The sequence below is a fragment of the Oncorhynchus mykiss genome, chromosome 7 (assembly GCF_057628025.1).
Source record: "Oncorhynchus mykiss isolate SJ-2025 chromosome 7, ASM5762802v1, whole genome shotgun sequence".
Lineage (NCBI taxonomy): Eukaryota > Metazoa > Chordata > Actinopteri > Salmoniformes > Salmonidae > Oncorhynchus > Oncorhynchus mykiss.
In genome coordinates this window covers 34,570,945-34,588,770 of record NC_143028.1, presented here as the reverse complement: position 1 = coordinate 34,588,770, position 17,826 = coordinate 34,570,945, and the positions used below count along the sequence as shown (strand labels likewise).

At 42.8% G+C, this 17,826-nt stretch overlaps 1 protein-coding gene across 19 annotated transcripts in view; it reads left to right on the top strand.

The window, feature by feature from the left end:
• LOC110527741 (neuron navigator 1) overlaps positions 1–17,826 on the top strand; it is a 138,195-nt gene that overhangs the window by 35,288 nt on the left and 85,081 nt on the right. For 13 of the 19 annotated variants that reach the window (XM_090240752.1, XM_090240754.1, XM_090240750.1 and 10 more), the window contains exon 4: positions 16,841–17,584. The exons of 4 other annotated variants lie outside the window; for them this stretch is intronic. In XM_090240752.1, the coding sequence (XP_090096878.1) occupies positions 16,841–17,584 (744 nt within the window). Of the gene's footprint in view, positions 1–16,527; positions 17,585–17,826 lie in introns of those variants that run through there. 2 more of the 19 variants (XM_090240758.1, XM_090240757.1) reach the window with 1 other exon arrangement.

Genomic DNA, 17,826 nt, shown 5'->3' with positions numbered 1-17,826 from the left:
ACAGAGCCTGGGCGCGAACCCAGGGTCTCTGGTGGCACAGCTGGCGCTTCAGTACAGCACCCTTGACCACTGCGCCACCCGGGAGGACCCCGTTGAAATTAAGTTTGTTCAACATTCTGACTTGTGTTGGGACTGTTCGGGAATGGTGAGCCTACATGTTAGAGACGAGTGTGTAAGTATTTCACTCTCGGATTCTAAGAGACAGAAGGCATGTCAACCCCAACAGATTACCTTGGTTCCCGAGCTGAGCATCTCAATAGGCACTACGCTGCCTCCCTCCGGAGCCCCTGGAAAGTGTCCCCTTGGTCCATCTGACGTCCACCAATAAAGCTGTGGCAGCGGCTCTCCCCATGGCTCACTTCAGCATTGCGGATTCCCGAACCACTTCCCCATTTGTGCTCCACCCACGCTCCACCACCCGGCGGAAAGTCCCTCCAATCCAGCAACAACAAACGCCTCCAGGTTTTCATCCAGTTGCTCACCGCCTGTGGTTAAGCCTGTTCCACACCATCGTTTAAAACACTGTTCCATAAAACCTTAGTCTTTTAAAAAAAGTACAAATCAAGAGTCTTCTCATTGTAGCTAGGGAAATCATCCCACTTCTGACACCATGTGTGACGAAGTTGGCATTCACCTCGTGCACATAAAAAGGTTTATTTTGGTCTGGACTAGTTTTACTCCAAACATTTTTATGTGTTGTCAATAAATACACAGATGGGTTAAAATCAGGCTAAGAGCTAAAAGCATTACAAGTACAAAAAGGTAAGAGCATAAAATCTAGCGAATATATGCTCTCCGCTCTCCTCTATCCTGCTTTTGCTTCTATGATATTATGGCGGTCCGCAAACAATGGTTTAAGTGCATGCCTATCTGCTGGAATGTACGATCAATCAAAATCAGCCTAATTCTGTACTACCATAATAAAAACAAAAAATCGAGACCAAATAAATCCCTAACTTCTACCACACCCTCCCACAAAAAACCCTCCCAACCCCATTCAACCTTATCTATATCATGGTGAAACACTCCACCCTTGGAATTGTTCAGCATGTCAACAACCATTTCAACAGTAACATCTGTTACGCCCAATATCTCTTTTGCTGTCTCCACAATAACCTTCAAGCTGGCATTTCTACTTTCCACAACCCGAGTCGTACTGATAACCCTACCAAAATAAAAGCTATTAAGTCAACTTTATTCATTAGCAAAGTGCCCTTCGACACTGCACATTCATGAGCACAAGATTTCTGAACAGGCCCCCAAACCATGCCAGGGCCATCAGAAGGGCCCCAACAGTAGGTTCTCTAGCCTCTCTCTGTACCTGGCATCCACCAAATGCTGCACTGTGTTCTCCCCCACAACTACAGCACTTAACCTTCACATTGCTTCCACATTCATCGTAATCATGTGCACCTCCACACTTGGTACATATTTCCCCCCTTTACACTGAGCAGTGACATGTCCCATTCCTTGGCATTTAAAACACTGCAGTGCATATGGGACAAATGCTCTAACATTGAAACTAATGAATCCTATCTGTACTTTTCCCAGCAAGACCTTCTCAAAACCTCAGCATCGTTGATAGGCTTTAACTTCTTTGACCCTCTTTCCTCCTGATCAACCTTTTGGCCCTAATCACTCTGCCTCCTTTCACATTTTCTTTCATATCATCTGTGGACATATATATTGGGACCCCGGGGGTGACTCACATCCATCTCCACCCTTAGGATTACACACTCGCGTATAAGCACCAGGGACATGGTTTTTAATCTTCTTTCCATTAAGCTTTTCCATTTTCAGAATCTTCTCTTGCTGAGCCTGGCAACCGCACAATATTAGCAATCTACCATTTCCAATGAACCAAGCTCATTTGACTTCACCTACCTCTTTCTCTACGGCGGTTAGTTAGTCGGACTGGGTTTAAGTGAGGCCCTGTGGTCTCATCAAATACTATCACCACTTTCCTCTCCAACACATCATTACTCTTGCTTCATACCATGGCCCTCTTTATGCTTTCTTTACTAGACTCTCCAATGCTTTCTGTACCATGATCTCTCTTCTTCCTATGTCTTTGAACCTCATCCTCCCGCTCCATACCATCAGAACTGACGCCCAAATTGTTTGCATTCCAGCCCAGCTGTTGCTTCACCAACTTTTTCTCAATTTCTCCCGCACTACTCGCCGCCATTTCCGACCTCCAACCCTCTCTTCCTCAGCTAGCTTTATTCCTGGTCTTCTCTTTCCTTCTACAACAACTCTGTCTTTCCTCGTTTACTAACTGTATGTGTCATTCAATCAAGCGTCCCGGATTGACTGTTTGCATAGGTTGTTTGGTGGTGGAACAGGAAATGGGGCGATGATTCGATGATGTCAACGTCAGTCAAGGTACCTAGTCCCGCCTCTCTCAAAACCCCCTTCGGGGGGGGGGGGGGGGTGTTCCACTGTGAACTCCTGAAGTCCCAGATACTTTTCAGCTGCAGCCACAATGATGACCAACTTCTTTCCTTTCTTTGATACTTGTGCCGTACAGTTAACAAATAGTAATTGTAATTTATTACATTTGTAATGATCTCTTCATTATTCAGAATAATCTCGCAGTTGCAATGGCCGCTACAAAATCCAACTTAACACATAGCATATCCGGTTCTCTTGCTTCATGGGCTGCGGTTCATCCGCGACCATATCTTCAACACTGTCACTTGCTTTCTCAACTCTTTTGGTTGCCTCCACATAGGAGATCTGATGGACCATCCTGACTTTTGCCACCTCAACTTCCTTCAACATTACAGGGCACTCCAAGAGCTCTAACCCTCAACTACCATCGACACCCCGGAGATGACTCCCTTAGCAAGCGCCCTGCTCCGAAGTTCAAACCACGACACGTTGGATGTCAAGATTCTTGTGATTCCCACTGCACTTTCTCTCTGTTCCTCAGAAATACAATTAATCAGAACAAGCTCAGCTTCTGGTCACTCAAATTGACTCCACTTTTCCCAGCACCCGTTTGACCTTCCTCGAGACCTCATACGGGTCTCCCAGATATTCATCCTTATCCAAAAAACGTCATCCAAACAGGACACATATCCTTGCCTGCATTACACGTACCATCCGCTTCAATTTTAGACCACTTCTTTTTTGTTCTATTCCTCGACGCAACTGTTTTCCAACGCACTTCTTGTTTCTAACTCAGCAACAGTAGCGGTGCGTGGGTCAAATCACTGGGGAAGCCAAGCCCCCCCCCCCCCAAACCTATGTGTTGTGATAATTGCGTTGCTTGCTGAAACAATAAGAAGACACAGTGGCAGAATAAATTCAACCACATCTTTGTTTTTATCACAAAACCGGATAGCAACTTCTGTCCAGTGAAGTCCACAAAGCATATTGCATGTACAGTTACAGACAGTTTCATGACCTACAGCATGGTCAAGCAAGTTACTGTTTCCAACATTTTCGGAAACAACTCCTGATTTAGAACCACAGAGTTATCGCAAAGTCGCAAAGAATGATGATAGCTGACACCACTATTCCAGCACCATTTCAACTACATCAAATCACCTCTGCTTAGTCTAATACAGTGACAACTAAAAGATAACAAAAACAATTCAGTCCAATCAACATAAGCTAAATAGCATATGCTGTGGCATTATATTATGATTTCTGTGTGCGTGTTTGCATGTGTGTGTTATTGTGTGTGTGTGTGTGTGTGTGTGTGTGTGCGTACGTGTTCGTACAAGTAGAAAAACATGTTGACTCACCCTACTTGTAGAGAAACGCTAATACCATCCTCCTCTCTTTCATGTTGACGAAATGATCTATCACTCTGTCATACAGTATACACTTTTATTTTTTGTTGTCCTAGCCTACGTGGCTAAAATGCTTGCTCGCTAGCCTAACTTCCATTCATGGGCAACGTTAGCTAGTTAACATTAGCCTTCAACATCTAGCTACATATTGAACTTCCATACTCTCAGGCCAGGGGCACAACAATGTATGAATTGATGGTTGGATCTGAAATGTCGTTATAATCATTGGCCAATACAGAGAATTAAGTAAAACCAAAAGTCCAAATCTATATTTGTATGTATTCAATCAACTCAAATTGGTGGGGCCTACAATACACAATCAATCCTGATTCTACCCACATACCTCACACATTCAAACTATAACAGGATATGAAATATGACTGAAAACAGGGCCCTTTAACAAACACTAAACACATTTACATTCACACACAAAAGATGGAATGTTCAGTCTTTGGTGAGGATGTTTCATCATTCCAACAGACCCCCGCCAAAATGTGTCCTAAGGTTCAAATTACGACTATGCCACTGCCATGTGGTTTTCCCATGTTCCTTTTCAACATAAATCTATTTGAATTCCACTCTGCTTAGAATCAATCCTTGCCCCTGATCATGTTTTGACAGATGATTCAACCATGATTAGCTACATTACATTACGATTTGATTGGCTAAAATGGGGTTCCAAGCCATTGACAATTCCCTGTAATCTGCACTGTCTGAAGTAGCCTCGTCAATCGCTGAAGTAGTGCCAGTTTTCAAAATATCAATGCGTCAACTCTGAGCCCTGACCAAAACAAAACATGGCAGAAAATGTATCTCACCTCAGATCCAAAGCCAGTGGTAACCACAAACTTTAATGAAGCTTACGTTAAAATGAAAAGATTCATGTTAAACTTGGCTCCTGGCTGCAACACATTTTCTAACACTGACAGACCGTAGTATGCATATCACTCACCTTAAGATTCTGCAAAAAAGACATTTCTGCATAAACTAATTCATTCTAGCTAGGTAGTAAAGTTTACCCTCGGAGGTCCTGCATTTTGAATGCATCCAATTTCAGTTTGTTAGGTTGTTGGTTTGTTTTTTTTGTATCTTCGTAGCAAGTAGGTTGCTGCCTGGGCAGTGAGCATGCACGCTTGCTAACTAACGTTAAGTGAGCCAACCAATTGTCAATCAAGAAGCACTACACAAATAGCTGACAATTTGCCCTGCAAATTGTGACTGGCTAGCCACATGCTGTAGGTATAGTTTTATAGTTTTATAGCCTGAATTTGAAATGGATTACATTTAGATATTGAGTCACTTGCCTACATACAATACTCTGTAATGTCAAAATGGTTTAAGGATTTAGAAATATTTACAGTTCAAGTTGGAAGTTTACATATACTTAGGTTGGAGTCATTAAAACTCGTTTTTCAACCAGTCCACAAATTTCTTGTGAACAAACTATAGTTTTAAGTAGGTTAGTAGGTTAGGACATCTACTTTGTGCATGACACAAGTAATTTTGACAACAATTGTTTACAGACATATTATTATTATTATTATCATCACAATTCCAGTACGTCAGACGTTTACATACACTAAGTTGACTGTAACTTTTAAACAGCTTGGAAAATTCCAGAAGATGATGTCATGGCTCTAGAAGCTTCTGATAGGCTAATTGACATCATTTTAGTCAATTTGAGGTGTACCCGTGGCTGTATTTCAAGGCCTACCTTCAAACTCACTGCCTCTTTCCTTGACATCATGGGAAATTCAAAAGAAATCAGCCTAGACCTCAGAAAAAAATTGTAGACCACCACAAGTCTAGTTCATACTTGGGAGCAATTTCCAAACACCTGAAGGTACCACGTTCATCTGTACAAACAATAGTACGCAAGTATAAACACCATAGGACCACGGAGCTGTCATACCGCTGAGGAAGGAGACGCGTTCTGTCTCCTAGAGATGAACGTACTTTGGTGCCTTGTGGACCTTGTGAAGATGCTTGAGGAAACAGGTACAAAAGTATCTATATGCACAGTAAAACGAGTCCTATATCAACATAACCTGAAAGGCCGCTCAGCAAGGAAGAAGCCACTGCTCCAAAATCGCCATAAAAAAGCCAGACTACAGTTTGCTACTGCACATGGGGACAAAGACTGTACTTTTTGGAGAAATGTCATCTGGTCTGATGAAACAAAAATAGAACTGTTTGGCCATAATGACCATTGTTATGTTTGGAGGAAAAAGGGGGCGGCTTGCAAGCCAAAGAACACCATCCCAACCGTGACGCAGGGGGTGGCAGCATCATGTTGTGGGGGTGCTTTGCTGCAGGAGGCCTGGTGCACTACACAAAATAGATGGCATCATGAGGTAGGAAAATTGTGTGGATATATTGAAGCAACATCTCAAGACATCAGTCAGGAAGTTAAAGCTTGGTCGCAAATGGGTCTTCCAAAATGAACAATGACCCGAAGCATACTTCAAAGTTGTGGCAAAATGACTTAAGGACATCAAAGTCAAAGTGTTGGAGTGGCCATCACAAAGCCCTGACCTCAATCCCATAGAACATTTGTGGCAGCACTGAAAAAGCATGTGTGAGCAAGGAGGCCTTATAACCTAACTCAGTTACACCAGCTCTGTCAGGAGGAATGGGCCAAAATTCACCCAACTTACTGTGGGAAGCTTGTGGAAGGCTACCCCAAAACATTTTACCCAATTTAAACAATTGAAAGGCAATGCTACCAAATACTAATTGAGTGTATGTAAACTTCTGATCCACTGGGAATGTGATGAAAGAAATAAAAGCTGAAATAAATCATTCTCTCTCCAGTTATTCTGACATTTCACATTCTTAAAATAAAGTGGTGAGCCTAACTGACCTAAAACAGGGTTTTTTTACTAGGATGAAATGTCAGGAATTGTGAAAAACTGAGTTTAAATGTATTTGGCTAAGGTGTATGTACACTTCTGACTTCAACTGTACAAATTAATACAAAATGAACAGCTGAAATGTCTTAAGTCAATAAGTATTCAACCCCCATTGTTATTGCAAGCCTAAATAAGTTCAGGAGTAAAAAGTGGCTTAACAAGTCTCATAATTAGTTGCAATTGTCTTTAACATGATTTTGGAATGACTTCCTTATCTCTGTACCCCACATATACAAGTATCTGTAAGGTCCCTCAGTCGAGCAGGGAATTTCAAACACAGATTCAAACAAAAAACAGTGATATTTTCCAATGCCTAGCAAAGACGGGCACCTATTGGTAGATTAGTTAAATAAATAAAAAAGCAATGACTTTCCCTTTGAGAATGGAGAAGTTAATAATCACACTTTGGATGGTGTACCAGTACACCCAGTCACTTCAAAGATACTGGCGTCCTTCCTAACTCAGTTGCCGGAGAGGATGGTGGTGGCTGCATCATATTATCGTTACGCTTGTCATCGACAAGGACCAAGGAGTAAAAAGAAATGGAACAGAGCTAATCACAAGCAAAATCCTAGAGGAAAACCTGGTTCAGTCTGCATTCCAACGGACACTGGGAGACAAATTCCCTTTCAGCATGACAATAACCTATAACACAAGGCCAAATATACACTGGAGTTGATTCCGAGACAACATTGCATGTTCCTGAGTGGCCTAGCTACAGGTTTGACTTAAATCGGCTTGAAGATCTTTGGCAAGACTTGAAAATGACTGTGTAGCAATGATCAACAACCAACTTGACAGAGCTTGAGGAATTTTAAGAAGAATAATGTGCAAATATTGCACAATCCAGGTGTGCAAATCTCTTAGAGACTTACCCAGAAAGACTCACAGCTGTATCGCTGCCAAAGGTGTTTCTAAAATGTAATGACTGAGGCGTGTCGATACCTATGTACAGTAAATGAGATATTCCTGTATTTAGTTTTTATGTTGTCATTATTGGGCTTTGTGTTATACGGGTGAGAAATAAACATATATTTAATCAATTTTGAATTTAGGCTGTAACACAACAAAATGTGGAATAAATCAAGGGGTATGAATACTATCTGAAGGCACTATAGCTAGGAAGATGTAGTTTGTTCTCATTTCTGCTGTCTAGTCTCTGATGTGACTCTGCTGTACTGTAGGTAGCTAGCTAATGTTAGCGCACTAGTTAGTGTAACAACCAGCAGAGAGGAAGAGGCAGCTAATTGTCCCTGCTACTCTATAGCTGGCTAGCCAAGTGAGTATGTAGCAGTTATGGCATTACTACTAAGGCATACTGAGGCCAATATTATCGTTCTGTCATCATCGACATAACTTGTTGTATGTCGCTTAGTGACATGGCAACAGTCAGAGAAGTTGTGGGGGATACATTCATGTCAGAAATTAACCACACTGCTGCAACCAGAAACTGCCGGCTTTTTTAGCGACAAACAGTCGTTTTCAGAGGGAATTCTCACAAATAAAATGTTTCAATCCATTTTTTTTATAAGCACATTAACACACCCCCGTCTGTGCGTTGCTAGGTAATTACCGCACACCTCAGCGGTTTAAGTCACTCCCTCCAGCCTTCCCACACCACTGAGTTGTGTGGCAATACCCTGACAATGCACAGTCTGGATTGTGTTAATGCTGACGTAGTGAAGTGTGTCCAGTTATTACTATGAAATCGGAGCACCAGCCTGTTATTGGACAAAATTGGTCTTCTATGAAGACCTGACTTATGTGTTAGTTCAACAATAACCTGGTGATATAATTGGGTTTATCTGAAGGTATGAGTTCTTTACTCGTCAATTTGAGCTCACTTCTTCCAGAGTAAGAAGACAACATAATTCCATTATACATCAATTATATAGAAAGTAATCCAAATATTTACAAACATAATGAGAATGATCATGAAAAAGGGTAGGGAACAGGGTGAAAGATGCGAAGTAAAGACCTCGATATATCAGAATATTAAGATGTCATACTCAGTGAATGAGCAAAGTCTGTTGCTCAGGCCACATAGAAAAGAACAAAGGGGAAGATGGCTGTGTAGCCTTTCTTGTCCTGAGTATCCTTGTGATTGTTTCTCTTCTTGTCTCCTCAGGATTGTGTTCCTGGTTGCTCTGTCTTTTGGCTAATTCATTGAGTTCCGGAGGCTGTGCTCTGACTGTCTTCTTCTTTCCTTGAAGAAGGTTAGCTTAGGCATCCGCATGCATAGGTTCGGTTTGCTCCTATCAGAGCTCGGTTAGGTGGAGTGAATGTCTGTGCTCACATACTCCCTTAAAATACCTACACTTGGAAAACAAGAAGCAACAACATTACTGTTTTATAGTCTGAATTAATGTGTGAAATTCACATTTTACGTTTTGGCAGAGGTCTTAGTCGCACAATTTTACATCTAACTAATATGTTTGGTGCAGTATTTCTCAAGCGAAAAAATGCACATGAAAACTAGTTGTCTGTTGTTGAATGACAACAAACACTTAATTGAATAATCCCTACTGTTGACCAATCCCTGACGAAAGGGTGCAACGGACTCGGCTACCGAACTTCGACTAGCCTCAAGACAACTTACAAAACATACAAAACAAACAAAAACATACAAAAACATACAAAAACGTCACAAAATATAATATACTGTATACACAAACTTGCTTCTGTCACACGACTGATCTGTTTCACCTGTCTTTGTGCTTGTCTCCACCCCCCTAAAGGTGTCGCCCATCTTCACCATTATCCCCAGTGCATTTATACCTGTGTTCTCTGTTTGTCTGTTGCCAATTAGTTTTGTTTTGTCAAGCCTACCAGCGTTTTTCCGTGCTCCTGTCTTTCTATAGTTCCTGTTTTTTAGTTCTCTTCGACCATTCTGCCTGCCCTGACCTTGAGCCTGCTTGCTGTTCTGTACCATGGCACACCACCCTGGATTACTGACCTCTGCCTGCCCTGACCCTGAGCCTGACTGCCGTTCTGTACCTTTCGGACTCTGCTCTGGATTACTGACCTCTGCCTGCCCTTGACCTGTCATTTGTCTGTCCCCCGTCATTGTAATAAACCTTTGTTACTTCGAAACTGTCTGCATCTGGGTCTTCTCCTGAGCCTTGACAGTTTCGACTGGGAAGCACACAGTAAGCTTAAGTGTGTGTCACGCTCGTCGTAATGATGAGACCAAGGCGCAGCGTGAGTAGAGTTCCACATAATTTTAATAAACCGAAACTCACTGTACAAAAACAACAAATAACCAAACGAAACGTGAAGCTACTGTTGTGCCCTCAGGCAACTAAATGTAGACAAAATCCCACACCAGAAAGTGGGAAAAAGGGCTGCCTAAATATGATCCCCAATCAGAGACAACGATAAACAGCTGTCTCTGATTGGGAACCATATCAGGCCAACATAGAAATTCACAACATAGAATGCCCACCCAAAATCACACCCTGACCTAACCAAATAGAGAAATAAAACGTCTCTCTAAGGTCAGGGCGTGACAGTGCGCTAGTGTTTAGGCAATAACTAGCTCTCTAAAGTCTTCTGCCTTTTTCTGGGACTAAGGGGGCTTTCACATCGAACTGGTTTGGAGTGGTTTTTCCGAACTCTGGTGCATTTACCACCTTAGTTCAGTTTGTTTGGAGTGGTGTGAAGAATATCTAAACAACGAGTCACTGCATGATTGGTTGTTTGACCAATGATCGAGAATCATATCTTCATATCTTAGAAACATTCTGTGAGTAGAAGAACATTTATGAGTGCATCCGAGGAAGATTAGGGGTGATGGGTACCTTGGATATAGGCTAGTGATATAACCTATTCATGTTGCAGTTAGAAAAGGGAAAGGGAAATGGGGATACCTAGTCAGTTGAACAACTGAATGCCTGTGTCTTCCGCATTTAACCCAACCCCTCTGAATCAGAGACATGCCGGGGGCTGCCTTAATCGACATCCACGTCTTTGGCGCCCGGGGAACAGTGCCTTGCTCAGAGGCAGAATTACAGATTTGTACCTTTTCAGATCGGCTATTGCGCTGTTTCCTACCATGTTGTTGAAAGACCAAAGCAAAAGTAATATGAAGACTGGGACACACAAGTCTCAATTCCGGTACTGAATAGGTACTTTCTCCCTAAAATGTACTTTACCCCCTGGGTACTATTTCCCTAAAGATAATTTCCCTCCCTTGAGAAGTAGCTGAGCCCAGAGCGGGGCAGAGAGGAGGATACGAGAGCTCCAGGGATAGATAGAGAGCTTTTCTAGTCCAGGGAGGTCACATGGAATCTTCACCTACAGTGGGGCAAAAAAATATTTAGTCAGCCACCAATTGTGCACGTTCTCCCACTTAAAAAGATGAGAGTCCTGTAATTTTCATCATAGGTACACTTCAACTATGACAGACACATTTTTTTTTTCATTTTGTCTGCCATAGTTGAAGTGTACCTATGATGAAAATTACAGGCCTCTCTCATCTTTTTAAGTGGGAGAACTTGCACAATTGGTGGCTGACTAAATACTTTTTTGCCCCACTGTAGGTGTGAAGTTTTTTACATTTATGACCCATTGTCTTGCAGGTAGAGAAAATCTTCATGGAGAAGACCTAAAGTTGGCTAAAGTCAATTCAACATGATGTTTTACATTATTCAACATACGACACGAAAACAACACATCGCCACATTACTAACATTTTAATCACCCCCTGTATTTTTTTGTCAGTCGTGGCAATACGGCGAAATATGATACTGTATACAACATGCAGTTGTTTTTCAGTCAACAGGGCAGACTGCCAGACACATACAGCATATGAAGTCTATATTATAATAGTCTACTGTTAATATGCCCAACTCAGCCCCTGTCACTAGTTCTCACTACAGTGACTGCTAATGTACAGTACAGTAAAAGCTTCATTGCTCCACCTGTTTGATACATCAGGATCTAGGATCTCCTCCAGCAGTTTGTCACGACTGGATGGCACTGCTGCTGTCTTGTCAGTACAGCTTTTCATAAATACACATGTGGGAAAACACGTTTTCCTGACTGTTAAAAATCACTCTCAAATCCCGTACAAAAGATGAAAACGGCTTAAAAAGCCACTCTTAACTTTAAACTTCACTGCCTGTTTTAGTCATATGTCATCGTAGAAAGACAAGCACAGCAGGTGTTTGTACGTTTCGCATCATCAAATGTTGAATAGGAGCTTTTTTGACTTCACAGTGACATGTCTGTGAAAATGCTGTTCATGTCTGTGAAAATGTTTAGTAAGAAGTTACTTAATGGTTGACAATTAGAGAATAGTCATTCTGCCATTATTATCCATTTACAAACATTCCTATCTACAACAAACCACAATGTTAACCTACAATTACCATAGGCCTAAGAGGAGAATGCAAAGGTCACTGGTAATGTAACAAAGATAGGGGGGCATTGTGTCCAAGTTTTGTACTGATTAGTACTGTTTAGGAACACCCAGTGCACGGATAATGAGAAAAGTACCTCATAAAACTACGTTCACTATAAAAGCCTTCAAAGTAGTCTCTTAATTATTGTGATGACTTAGAGAGGCTGTGGCCGCCCCTGACTTTATTCCTCTGAGAGAGGGTGGTGGCAGGTTGCATGGTTGAGTGGTCTTCAGGGCCGAATGGACAGATGCCAACTGAGGGACCCAGTGATTTGATCTGGGGATCAACTATCGCCTCCTGTCAGGGAGTGCCTCTCATCCCCCCGGGACAGCCCTGGGGGGCCACTTCCAACCTGTCACTGTGTCCTAGACACTATTGATGAGGGAGAGAGGGATGCTCGGGTTATCTGTTTATTTCATATGGATAAATGCTCTCTGTGTGACTTCATCAGTGTAATCAGTGTGTGATTTCATTAGCGAAACAAAACAAGCAAACAAGCAATCTAAAGAAAGAAAGGATATGTAACTCTGATCTGATTGCTGTGCTGGTTGCAGTTATGCCAGCATTGACTGTGAGTAATGACACTCAGAAGGGGGCTGAATGCACCAATTATTTTTTCTGGTGCTCATTTTGGGGGTCTTGGTCTTGGGGGTGTGGTTCGATTTGGGTGTATTATGTTCCCCATATCGTACCGTGGCAGTTACTGTTGTTTGTCCTTCTGGAGTAGCAACAACATAGCCACTACCTCTTCGTCAAAGTAGTCCGAATGAATCTAAGATTCATCAAGGAATCTGTTATTAAGTTTGAAGTTTTCACTGAGGAGATCGCCGAGGAGCGCAGTTTTGCTAAGTCTTGCTAAGGTGTTTGGTGCAGTATTTCTCAAGTAAAAAAAAAAAGCGCATATCTGGGAGTATTTCATAGCGAATCATATTACAAAACAGGTCGTGGCAGCACAGACGATTCTCTCGAATGTTTTTTTTTCTATTGTGGCAGTTGGGATTCAAGTGCGTATCGTCTCAATTCTCATTTTGTCCAAAACAGTGGCAGACTCGAGTGATCACTATCAAACGCATCAACAAGTGGCCACTCCATAAAGGGTTTAGGGGCCAAGTGTTCTTTCAACAGAACTTTGGCGACATGTTGTCTTAAGTAAACAAGCCTAAGGAGCTGCGTAATGGGGGCAGGTTTGTCTCACGGTCAGGTTCTGCTATACGATTGCATAGAGTTCAAACAGCATGGGCAAGTGGGCATGATTGTAATCCAAAACCAACGCTTGTGTAAATCGTGATGACCTCAGTTACATAAATCTTACACAACTCTGTTTTTGGAAAATACTGACTTCATGACCAATGTTATCCTACTTGCACTTTTTAGCACATTTTTCCAGTGGAATAAATGTTTCTGACTAATATCAATGCCACATAGGCCATTTTTAACAATATACGTTTTTTTTTGCATTCAGTTGCTCATTAAGAATGACTTCTGTTGAAACAGCCTGTAAACATTTTGACATTTTTGGTCGGTTTGTCCAGGAACAATACAGTGGAACATTCAGCAAAATTATTGAATTAGTGATTTAAACAAGATGCATTTTTATGGTAGGATATCAATGATATCACGCACACGCACACGCACACTGGGTGAGAACATTTGGACGTTCCTCTACATCTTTTATGTGTTGCATCATCATATGTTGCAGCACCCCATAGCAGCTGAGTCGCCACAAAATGATTACACAGATTGTCCAGGGAAATTTACTACTGGCAGCTGTGGAGCTATCCCCTCATAGCCTTTTTACTCATAGACATGCACACACAACCAGACACACATGTAAACACACACACACACACACACACACACACACACACACACACACACACACACACACACACACACACACACTGCTGGCCAGTACATTCGGAATTGTCTCCAGATCTGTGGGAAAGCAGCGGCTGGATGCTGTTTCACCCTCATCTCTCCTGAGGAAGGTTGTCTCTCCCCTAGTTCATTAAATCAGTTGAGAACAGTCAGGAAATGGGTTCGCCGTATCATTGGCTGAGTACGTTATGATACTTTGTGTGGTCTTTTGTAAGCTAACATTCTCTTTATAAGGACTTATGCACAGTTGATATGTTGGTTATACAGTAGGGTTGCTCAGGCAGAAATGACTTGATGCAATTGCAATATTTCCAGCTACATTTCATAAATATGCTCATACAAAAATATTTTCAAAATATTGTGATCAACTTTTTCCCATCCACAAATATCTACACAACAGGAAACAAGCTTGTCAGAGCAGCTTGGGAGTGAGGTCATCATCAATGGACTCAACTCAGCATGGGGGCATCGCTTGTGACAAGCAAGAACAAAAGATGACATTGTTTTCAGTCCCCCTCGCTAAGCCACATCAAATGACTCCATGGGTCTCAGAAGAACCCCAGGTGCCCCGGGACCCACATATCAGGCCAGTGGAGTGTGTAGGCACACGGTGGGAGAGCAGTGAGAAATGGCCCTTGAGGCATCGTAACAAACTAGTCCGTTGTATTGCATCAAAGCAAAGTGAACCATAGTGTTCCCAAAAGGTGTTTGGTTCTCCTGGTTAAGAGAAATTGTGTTTCATTGCTTTTGAGCACAACCTAGAAATTATTTCTTGATTTCTCAAGCTGGCACATTACACACATACTGTATGTCAACACACATAATTGTGCATACAGTATGTATGCACACTATATTGTACTATTTTACTGTAATAGAAGGTATAGAGGTTAATAAACAGGCATGTATTTCCTATCTCTGTTGTATGTGTGAACAGAAAGCCACCAAGCTGGTATAGCAGCCCTCATGCAGTATTTAGAGTCAATGAATGTCCACTTGTTCTAAGGGGAGGGGGTGAAGCAGACAGTCATTTTGCAGTAATTCCAGTGCTATACTTACATACTATAAGACATTATGAGTCTGGGTTGGATGCTGTTACCTGGGTTTAGTGCTTATGCTGCTTGCAGCTCTTTCCAAAGTGTGCTAGCACTTTATTTTACAGTATTTTCCTAGTATTCAATAGGAAATTGTGGTATCAAATGGCGCCTAGTTGCACTTGTTTTATTGAATTTATTGAAAAATGAATAAATAGGTTAACTGTAATTACCATTCCACCATTTCATTTCTTAGTACCCTGAACAAAAATATAAATGGAACATGTAAAGTTCTGGTTTCATAAACTGAATAAATGATCCCAGAAATGTCCCATGCACAAAAAGTGTATTTTTCTCAAATGTATTTCACAAATTTGTTTACATCCCTGTTAGTGAGCATTTATCCTTTGTCAAGATAATCCATCCACCTGACAGGTGTAGCATATCAATAATCTGATTAAACAGCACGATGATTACACAGGTGTACCTTGTGCTGCGGACAGTTTTGTCACGCAACACAATGCCACAGTTGTCTTAAGTTTTGAGGGAGCATGCAATTGGCATGCTAACTGCAGGAATATCCACCAGAGCTGTTGCCAGAGAATTGAATGTCCATTTCTCTACCATAAGCCACCTCCAACGTCGATTTAGAGAATTTGGCAGTACGTCCAACCCGCCTCACAACAGCAGACCATGTGTAACCACGGCAGCCCAGAACCTCCAAATCTGAGGGTGCTTCTGTCTGTAATAAAGCCCTTTTGTTGGCAAAAAACTCATTCTGATTTTCTTCTAGATGTTAATGCCAATAGTAAATTATGACTTCCAAATTATGTTTGTACAGTCATAGTGTATACTTACACTGATATATATATATATATATATATATATATATGTGAAAATACGGTATTGACACACTTTGAAACTTATTGGACAGCATTGTTCTTCTGTACACACATCATTGGGCTGGTTCCATTTAAGTAAAAAGTCAATAACACTCAGTAGATTTAAGCATATGATTAAATCAGGGTTAGAGTTAGGTAATAAGGCAGCTCAGACAGGATAAACTGCTAAGTTGGATGTTCCAGTTGTTGTGGGCTTTTGGACACAGCTTTCCTCACGGGCTGTTAACCCTGTTCATTTTGTGCACTGAGTAAACGACATGCCTAAATGTGTCTGACTGCACAATCCATTTCCCCAGCACACAGGCAAATCATGCATAATTGTGTGTGCGATGAACGTGCCTGACCCAAGAGGTGAAGGGAGGGGGGAGGGGAAGAACAAAGGGATTGAGAGAGGCGAGGGCGTGTGAAAACATGCCTGTGATAAAAACAAAAAAAATCATTATGCTGTCCAGTTTTAAAAATGCCAAGCTTATCATTTCTCATCGCTCCCTTTACATTTCACACATGCTGCTGAGGCAGAGCAAAGTGTCTTTAAATGGTACATAGGATGAGAGAGGGAGGAGGGGGGAGGGGCTGTTGTTGCGTCTGCTGCTACTGTCATTCTGCTGCTGCGCGCTTCAGCGGCAGGAGGCTCTGCTGAAGGGAGGAGTAGAAAACGGAGCCAGGGAGAACGAGAGAGAGAGAGAGGACAAGGAAAGAAAGGAGAGGAAAGAAGGGAGAGTCTGTCATGAGGACAGAGAGGGGGAAGGAGGAGAGGAAAATAATTATAATCTGTCTGAAAAAAGGACCAAAGATCCAAGAACTGTGTTGTGGTTGCCTTTTTCTGTTTTCTCTTGACAAGGACAAGGGGACCGAGAGGAATACTATTTTTTTCTCCTCGCTGATGCTTTTCTCAATGCTCTCATGCAGGAGGCATGCTCAGAAGTAGTGTGAAAAGAGGCAGAGAAGGAGATTTAAAGATGGAACGGGCGGAAAGTACCAAAACGTACGGCCAAGCAGAGGGCAAAGCTGTTGGCGTGGCAGCCAAGAGGGGCAAGTCGGGGATGCCCCAGAGTGCCCAGCGAGGGGAACTGAGGGTGTACCGTGCAGGTAGCTCTGAAGGGCGGCTGCCTGTGTCCTCCAACCTTCGCAAGCAGAGGTCCCTGACCAACCTGGCCGTGCTCACCGATGCAGAGAAGAAGATGCACCTCTACGAGCCCAAGTGGTGTGATGACATGGCCAAGCCTGGAGCGGGGCATCTCAAGACCGGCAAGCCCAAGCTGGCAGGAGGGGGTGGCAGTGGCGGAGGAGGTGGCGCGCCACTCTCACGCAACCTCTCCAAGTCAGAGCACTCTCTCTTCCAGGGCAAACCCAAACCCTTCAGCCCACTGGCGGCTCCTTCTGGCCTGGTCAGACCCGGTCAGAGCCGGATCCCTAGGGGTCCCTATGCAGAGGTGAAGCCCCTGAGTAAGGCCCCTGAGGATGGAAAATCTGATGATGAGATCCTCTCCAGCAAGGCCAAGGCTGTCAACAAGAAGCAAGTGGCGGGAGCTTCTGGGGAGGCAGGGGCCAAGGGCCAAGGGGATGGGAGCCAGTCCTTCCTCAAGGTGGATCCAGAGCTGGTAGTGACTGTCCTTGGTGACCTGGAGCAGCTTCTCTTCAGCCAGATGCTGGGTGAGTAAAACCAAGCGGAACCTTTTCCCTGCCTGTCGAGCCTGTTGCTTTCCACAGCACAACAAATAGAAACGCCCCTCTCTCCTCACTGTCTCCTCTCGATGCCTCGCGCAGTCAGCACGCCCCCTTACTACAGCTGTCGCTAACACCTGCTTGCTGCTGCAGACTTCATTGTCCCTGAATGGAGCTAATCTGGCCCAGCATCGATTCAGAAAAAAGCCTCTACGTTTTTTACACCGTCT